General features: G+C 37.9%; 1 protein-coding gene across 1 annotated transcript; it reads left to right on the top strand.

The window, feature by feature from the left end:
- Positions 1-5,385: 5,385 nt before the first annotated feature.
- LOC135649300 (NAC domain-containing protein 92-like) lies at positions 5,386-7,093 on the top strand. Its single transcript, XM_065167517.1, has 3 exons — positions 5,386-5,790; positions 5,871-6,151; positions 6,282-7,093. Exons 1-3 carry the CDS (start codon positions 5,604-5,606, stop codon positions 6,771-6,773), a joined length of 960 nt encoding a protein of 319 aa, XP_065023589.1. The 5' UTR covers positions 5,386-5,603; the 3' UTR covers positions 6,774-7,093.
- Positions 7,094-9,403: the final 2,310 nt, after the last annotated feature.

The following is a 9,403-nucleotide window of genomic DNA, read 5'->3' as shown; positions in this document are numbered from 1 at the left end:
TAGATTTTAAAATAAAAAGAAATGAACAAGGGAAGATGAAAAAATACAAGGTCTAATTGGTTGCAAAGGGACACAAACAACAATATGGGATCGACTATAAAGAAGTATTCGCACTAGCTGCTCGATTGGAGATAGTAAGATTACTTATCTCCCTAGCAATTCAAATTGAATAAAAAATTTTACAAATGTATATCAAATCAGTATTTCTTAATGGATTTCTTGAAGAAGAGGCATATGTTCAATAACCCTTTGGTTTTATTATTCATGACCATGGATTTCTTGGATAAATAATTATTTTATTCAAAATAAATTTTCTAAATATCCACATGAATATGCTCTTTATATGCAGTTTAACTCTGATGGAGATATCCTATTTATATGTTTGTATGTAGATAATTTAATTTTTACATGTAATAATATCTCTATGACTAAATATTTTAAACACTCTATAAAGAAGGAGTTTCAAATGACCAACTTATGTCTAATGATTTATTTTCTCAGTATCAAAGTTATACAAGACAATGAAAAAATTTTCATTGAAGAATTATGCAAAGAAGATTCTAGAAAAAATTTTCATGAAAGATTGTCACCCAATTAATACACATACGGAATATGGCATCAAGTTAACTAAGGAAGATGAAGGTAAACTAATTAATCTAACTTATTATAAAAGTCTAGTTTGATATTTAACACTCGATATATTATTTGGAATTAGTTTAATAAGTAGGTATATGAAAACTCGACTTCTCATTTAAAGGTTGCTAAAGGAATTTTATAATATATTAAAGGAATAATAAAGTATGAAATGTTATATTCATCATCTAGAAGATTGAAACTCATTGGATATAGTAATAGCGATTGAGTTAGAAGCTATGATGATCGAAAGAGTATAACCATATTTGTATTTTATTTTAATGAAGCTATATTAATATAGTTTTAAAAAAATATAACATATCATTACTCTATCAAATTGTGAAATAGAATATATAGCAATATTTTCTTTTATTTGTCATGTAATATGGCTAAGAAGAGTACTCTAAGAAATTCATATGTCTAGGAGAAGTCAACCAAGTGTTATATTGATAACAAATCATTTATTCCCTTAGTTAAGGATCTAGTCTATCACGAAAGATCGAAACATATTGACACATGATTTTATTTTATAAGAGATCATGTTAAAAATAAAAAAAGTGAACAAGTGGCCAATATACTTAAAAGACCTTTCAAATTTAAATTATTTTAATAACTTTGAAAGAAACTTAACGTGATGAAATAAGTTTAAAGAAAGAGAATGTTAGAATTAAATTTGTCAATATCTCGTAAAGATGTTTATTGTATCAAGGTCTATAGAAAGAGTTTCTCCTAACACAGAATATTTCATTTTGTCCTACTTGTTGTAGTTCAATAGAATTCACATCCATGTGGTCGTGACTTGTTTAGCTTGGATACCTTTGACGCCGATCACATGGATAAAGACGAGTAGATAGGCCTCTCTAAAATAAGCATCTACTTAATAGTGTTGTTGAATCAATGTCATTCCAAAAGATGATTAAGACAATCACAATTACTTCTTTTGTGTGGCTCATTATGGATTAGAAAAGAAACAGAAATGGTGGCATTAGAGACACTACTCATATAGATTCTTAATCTCTTCTCAGTCTTTGTATAAGGATTAATTTAGCTGCATGATTGATCTTGAATTTTCCTGATCATTCTTCTACCATCAACGAGAAATGCAACTGTTGGAAAGTGAAGTTGACAATGGTATGCAACTTCGAACAAAGCATATATACCTTGAAGATGACAAGAACTCTTCTTTCGAAGCAAATGACAAGCACATAAATTTCTTTTCTTTTATTTCTTTTTATGGAAAGAATCATTGTCTCATGCACTGAAAACTGGATCTTTGAGGTTGGATTCTTCTTTTTTTTTGTGTCTCAAGTGTCTGATTTCGAGTTTTCTCTTTTCTCTGGCATGATAAGGTTGAGATTTTTCTTGCAAGTGGATTCCTATTGTTCTGTTCTTTTCCTCTAACTTGCACGACCTGAACTTTATGAGGTCACAGTTGTAAATAAATTAATGCTTTTGGGTCTGAATTTTATCTTCCTTCTCTTTATCTATTTCTTATGAGATGGCAGCATTTTGAGGTACAGCACCAAAGCGAAAGATGAGAGGAGAGTTTCCCAATCTTTGCTCTCGTCAACAACATCACTAATGAATCTGATCTTAAGGTGCTAAGATAAATATTGAATATGATTTAGAATTGAAGTTTGAACAAAATATTGAGTTGTAAAGTATTGAAATATGTGTTAGAATAATATCAGCAGCAATAACTCATGTTCTTTAATCAATAGTTCTTTTACATTGTTGGCATCTGGTTTTCTTGAATTTTATTGGAGCTGCATCTTGTTGATCTGATGATCTTTCATAATACTCCTCACCCAGGACCCTGTGATCTTCTGATTTCTACAAAATACCATTGACTGTTAGCTATTATTGTTGATTGTGGAATTTAGTGATACACAAGATGCACAGATTGCTTCTCATCATGGTGTGCCTTTGTGCAGTTCTTACACCTTTGCTACCCCCAGAAGTTTGCGGAACATGTGGGAGATCCTGACACAAATCAGACTGATTTCACTCTACTGTTACTGCTTTCTGAAATCAGGCATTCTTCTTATTGTATTTTGAGTGGGTATCTCCATCTTTCTTGTTCATTTTCTCAAATCATTTTGCAGGTTTGGTTGATATGATGATACACACTGCTGTTCCCTTTGGCTTCAAGAATCTACAGACAAGATGGAATTGTCATAAGAGATTAACCTAAACGTGAGATCAAATTGTAAGTTGGCATCAGAACTTTTTGTTGTGTTGACATGAAATAGCAGATGGCAAGTGGTACAATGTCTTGTGCTTTGGGAATTTAAATACCATAATGGTTATCCTATTTTGATTGAAATGATTGTAAATTAAATGCTGCAATTTTCTGATGGCATGGATTTCCATTTCCAAGATCTGTAACTCCAGCCACTAAATGATTTATATACCCCACTGCAAGAACAAATTGGATGTCTCCACCTTAGTATCAAAGAAACAAGAGGTGAAGGTAGCTAGAATTAAAATGTTCAGCATCTGTTCCCCTGTGTAATTAGTATTATTATCATCAAAAATAAATATTACAGGAAAGAGCCAAAGTTATTTGGAATTTGTATCAATTTTTATGTGACTAGAAGAAAAGTTTTACAGCTGATAGGAAATATAAAGGAGGGTTAATTTTATTGCTTAAATGCATGAAACTATGAGTTGATAAGCATTAGTAACATTATCACGATCCAATCAGATCGATAATTGATCTATTATTTGAATGAGCCTCAGCCCATGATTCAACTCTTTAACACAATTCAATTATCTTCTCATATCCAATCTAAAGTATCTTAATCTTTTCTACTTAAATATATAATAAATTAAATAATAATAATAATAATAATAATAATAATTTTAATTTTAATTATTTAGAGTTGATCATATGAATCTTTTATCATCATTCAAAAAATATATATTTAGTTAAGTTAAAAAAATTAAAATTAAAATTAAATAAAGCGTGATGAGTTAAAAAAATAAAAACTAAATAAGTGATATATACATTAATTTTATTATATTTTGTAAGCATACGTGTGATATAAAATTATTTCATTTTAGGAATAAATATATTTGACAAAGATGATAAGGATAATCTGATACAAAAGATGCGACAGATTCAAATTGGAGGTGATGTATACATGTCATGCGAGAAAAAGCCATGGCATCAAATGATCGATGCTGACATGACCAAATCTTGCTTAATTCCTTGCTGACAGGACAGCATTATTCCGTGGACTCCACATTTGGAGCCTCCATAATTTACTGCGCCTGCAACGCTGCATCGATCACATCTCCTCCGCACATCCCCAATCATCCTACTCGATAGCTTCAGTTTTGTGCCAGTCTACGATGCCATGTCACAAGAAAGATCCGACGAATCTGGGTAAAATATGTGGCCAAATTTATCGTATCCTCCATTCTTCGTCTCTCGAATTCCTCGTGGGACCAATCAGTACAAGTACGTGGTGGGGGAGGCTATGATGCCATGTACGGTGATCACACATGTGCACGGATCTCGAAACTCCATCGAGGGTCTAACTCGATGGTCAACAATGATCGAGACGGCTCGAGACGGAGATGAGCACGAGGGGTCGCCGTCGTCGAACAGGCCCGGAATTGACCGGACGATGAATGATGGTGGTGGCTGCGGGTGTCCGAGGGAGCATGTGGGACCCGTCGGCCGGACGCCAACTCCGCCAACTCGCCTGTCACAGCTGCGTGTACACTTCGAGGGCATTAGATTCCCTTGGGATCCAATTGACTCGATCGTTTGGCCCAGTCCAGCTAATAACTTGAGCCTTTTGCACAAGCGATTTAGACAAAATAAAATTCACTCAATATCTGTGTCGACGCACCGAATTGAACTTCATTTTTTATCCCTCTTATGCATTTCATTTCGATGATGTTGATGACAGGTCTTGGAATCCAATTCACTAATTCGAGATGGCGAGGCCAATTTCGGAGCCGGCCGATCATCCTCCTCGAAACGCGTGTCCGAATGATGCAATGACACGTCAGCACGAGAAGATTTTTCGCACTGCAACTTGCTCCTCTTCTCCGTTTTTCTAGCTGCCGATTGCTAAATGGACCCACACGGTCTGGGTAATCGAAGGCATCCTTGAAGAGACTACTAACTAGACCTTTTAGCATCGGGTGTGAAACTTGAAAACTTTGCCGGCTTCGGTGAAGCCTCCGCTTGCTGTAGATGACATGAACCGCTTGATGAGATGTTTTAGCACTCATCATGGTTGGACTTCTTAACTTTGAAGCCTGAATTGAGTTCATCAAGTCAAACAGATGCAGTTGTGGAAAAGAGCGGCATTAATCTGTGTAGTTTTTATTGGTATCTGAACATTAGATTGGAGACACCAAAAAGTTGTACTACCAAAGATGAAGAAGGCCTCGGTAATCTTTGCTTTTATCTTCACCGAAGAAGGAAAGAAATGTTGCTGGATCCATTCAACCGCATGTGGCCATGAGTCTTTCTACCTTATCTTCTCCCTCTTTTAACTGGGAGTAATTCTGAATCAGTTGTTGACTCCACACAGCGTAGGAACAATCTTCCCAGAAGCAGTCTTGTCAACTAGTGCCAGATTCCTAGAAACTACACGGGAAGATAAAGGCGATGAAAAGATTGTGGGAATGGGAGGGAGGAAGAGAAGGACAAACTCACTGTATTGTTTATTTTGTGGAGAAGAATATTGTGGGCAATGAAACCAATCACAGCATCATTGAGGACATGGATGGACCCCCTCTCCTGAGGCTTCTCTTGGAAGCGCCTTCAACATTACGGATCTTAGGGCTTGTGCAATCCTTCTATTTAAGTCCTCCTCTCACCTCTACTCCCTTCTTTCTTAGATCCACCTCGAAATCATAGCAGCCTCGCTCTTCCACCTTCCAGTCCTTCCTGCCCTTTTGTTTGTTCTTGGGATCTGCGAGCCCTCGTCTTTGGAGGTGCAATCATGGGTGATGTTTCGGTGCTCAACAATGGAGAGGTCTGCATGGAGTTGCCCCCGGGCTTCAGGTTCCACCCCACAGATGAGGAGATCATAACTCATTACGTCACACCAAAGATCATCGACCATAGCTTCACTGCAAGAGCTATGGGGGAGGTCGACTTGAACAAGTGCGAGCCATGGGATCTTCCAAGTAAGCTTCTGTTCCCCAGCTTTGATCTTTGATGTGTGAATTCTGAGATCCATGGTCCTGTCGTGTTGATGTTGTGTTAGGCAAGGCAAAGATGGGAGGGAAGGAGCTGTACTTCTTCTGCCAGAGGGACAGGAAGTACCCAACCGGTTTGAGGACCAACAGGGCCACCGAAGCTGGATACTGGAAAGCCACAGGGAAAGATAAGGAGATCTACTGGGGAAAAGGAGTCCTCGTTGGCATGAAGAAGACTCTTGTCTTCTACAAAGGAAGAGCTCCCAGAGGAGAGAAGACTAATTGGGTGATGCATGAGTTCAGGCTTGAAGGCACTTACCCTCTCCCCAATCTCCCCAAGTCTGCTAAGGTACTTCTTACCATCCTCTCTCTCTCTCTCTCTCTCTCTCTCTCTCTCTCTCTCTCTCTCTCTTCTTTTCCCCTATTCCTTCTATTACTTGGGCTGCACTGAAGAATAATTCAGACTCTTATCATTACAGGATGAATGGGTTGTGTGTAGGGTCTTCCACAAGAATAATGCACTGAAGAGAAGCCCAATCAACTCCTTTGAAGATGATCCCTCCCCTCTTCCTCTAATGGATCCCCCTTACCCTCCGAGTACCAGCTTCATCAACCATGATCGCATCTTTGACCTCAAAGCTATCCCTCCTGGCTTCTCCGCCATGATGAACCACCAGCTGGGTTCGAACCCACCTCATGATTCAGTTCTGTACTACTCACAAGTCCCTCCACAGGCCTACTTGCACCACGTCGACGAAGCCATGCTGAGAGAGTTAGCCGCCACAAACGAAGGATCACCATCAGCCATGACCAAGCACTGCAAGGTGGAGCAGAACTCGAACCAGTCGATGGGCTGCCCGTCGCAGGACACCGGGCTGAGCACCGACCACAACACCGCGATCTCATCGTTCGCGTCGAAGCACTGGGACCGCGACGGCTTCGACGACCCGTGGGCAAGCTATGGATTCTGATCAGGGATCATCTGAAAGGATCTGAGGGACCGATTTCTTCTCCGGAACGATTTTTAGGGTCTCGTTGATCTGCACGAGGTCGCTCATGTCCAAGGTATCAGAGAGAAGGCCTTGTGTTCGAATGATACTCTCAGTAGCGTGCAGAGTTCTATATACAGGTTAAACTCTTCTACAGAGGACAGAGATGAGAGTATTCTTTGGTTTCTCCAATCTGTATTCATTGTTATTATGATCACCTGTATCAAACATGAAGCTCCTGAGGACTTCCCTCACTGTGTCTGATCACAGAAACCCTATCAACTTGCCTTGTATTGATTGAAGTAGTTGGTGCAAGTGGAGGTGAATTCTAACAGCCTGCACTGCACTCCATTCGAAGCTAAGCTTTTCTGTTCATCCCCAAGACTTGGTGGGAGGGGAAGAACAACCATTTGATCTCCAATATCCCACCTTCCATGGATCAGAAAACGGAGAAGAGGCTCACACGCTACTGTCCACACTGCACGTGCTCTCTCATGACCTCAGGGAGGTGTTAGCTGTGTCTATCTGCACTCCTTTTCATCATGGGATAAGGATAAGGCACACCAACTTAAGACATAAGTATCACTCACAAACTGCTAATTGCAGATACTAGATTTAAAGGATAACACAAAGTAGAGTTTGCAATCATGAAATTTAGGAAGCTAATCAAAACTATGGAAGAGTTTGTAATTATGAAATAATTATGTTATGGATGATTACTTAGGACTCGGATATTATAAAGAGACCAAGGAAATAGTCTCACATACTGACTGCTATTTGCAAGCACTTGATTCCGAGGAAGCAAACCAATTTTTTTCTTGGAAAATGTTGCAGATATTGTAGTCATGAAATAGAGATCTTTGCCTTGATAATGATACCATGCATGCTTCCTTAGGACTTAAGTATCAGGAAGAATATCCAGCCACAAGTTTATAGAAACTATAGTGAAGTTTGTAATCATGATATAGATGTGTGTTTGTTTTTGTGATGATGCTTTGCTTATTTCCTTAAGACATGAGAATTAGGAAGAAGCTAATTACAAACTGGTCTCACAAACTACTACTTGTAGCCACTTGATTCCAAGGAGTCAGCCGACAAAAAAATTTCTAGAGAAACGAAGGCTTTGCCTTAATGATGATACTTTTGCATACTTCCTTTCACTTGAGAATTAGAAAGAAATCAGGAAAATAGCCTCACAGAATCTTATTTGCAGCCACCTGATTCCAAGGAACCCAAACCATGTCCTCTTAGAGAAGGTAGTAGAATTTGTAATCATGAAGCATGTCTTTCTTTGCTTTTGATGCCATGATAACCCTCGTTGTCATATAAAGCTTAATAATTGGACCTATTTCAGGGATAATTTTTCGCGTATGCTCGCACCCGACTAACAAATAGAGAGACTATTTCCGTAGAAGTGTCATAGCTCAATACTAGGCTTAAATATACACAATTAGTTATTAGTAACTATCATCTAAAATCTAAAGATAATAGCTAGTTTTTCTCATTTATTAGCTTATTCCCTTGTTCTCAAAGTTTTAACCTTATTCATCTACCCGGTGGATATGATGCTTTCTGCATTCTTTCTCCTCTTGGCGATGAATTGATAGCACAGAACACAATTTTCTAGTTCATGCCATCTTTATTCGATTGTTATATCTGATAGGTAAGTAGTATCTCCACTAACCAATGTACTCTTTGTTTCTTTCTTTGAATTAGAAGTGATACAAATATTCTTCTAACCAAGCTTCTCATCATGGGTCCCACCTTTCCTTCCACCAATGGAAGGGATCAGATTCTCATGAGATGGATAACTCATATGTTAAATAATGCCTAATATACACCTGATGCAGGATTAATAAGATCAAAATGTTACATACACAAGGAAGAATTCAATAAAGAAAGACCACTAAATATGAGGTGCATTGAGTGACTTATATCATAAATAATAGTTCAAAATGGAATACTACTGAAAAGGGATCTAAATTGCAACTTATATGTTAGAATGTATAGAGAGGACATATTTAATGAAGAAAGACCATTAGATACGAGGAAGAGAGAAAGGTGGAAAGACTTTTCTCCATAGCAAAGGTGATGTTGTGATGATGTAGATTGAATGGGGCCAAAAGATAGATTCTATCTTTTTATATTAGATGAGGATAGACCCCATCATGAGACGCTTCACTGACAAGATATAATCATCTCCTCACTAATTTTTAACCTTTGATTATTTTAATCCAATGGCAAGCCTTGGATGATGTGTTATCACCTTGTCCTGATGCAGATGGACCCTCCACCTTCAGATTAAAGTAGCATTAATTGGGGTATATTGTTTCATTGACACATCACCATCACATGATATTATCACTCTCTTACCGCTCCGAGTTGGGAAGGTTTGGTGCTTGGAGGGTTTCATTCCAAACCTACCTATCCCCTCTCTCTCTCTCTCTCTCTCACACACACACACACACACTATTTTCAATGGATGTGTGTTATTGTGGATACTCTGGGAAAAGTTAGTGACCTGTTGATATTTTAATTTATTGTGCTTGAGTTGAACTAACAAAGGCCAAATATATGAGATTTGACATTGATGGAGGCCAAAATATATAAAT

The sequence above is a fragment of the Musa acuminata genome, chromosome BXJ3-9 (assembly GCF_036884655.1).
Source record: "Musa acuminata AAA Group cultivar baxijiao chromosome BXJ3-9, Cavendish_Baxijiao_AAA, whole genome shotgun sequence".
Lineage (NCBI taxonomy): Eukaryota > Viridiplantae > Streptophyta > Magnoliopsida > Zingiberales > Musaceae > Musa > Musa acuminata.
This window is presented reverse-complemented; position numbering and strand designations above follow the sequence as displayed.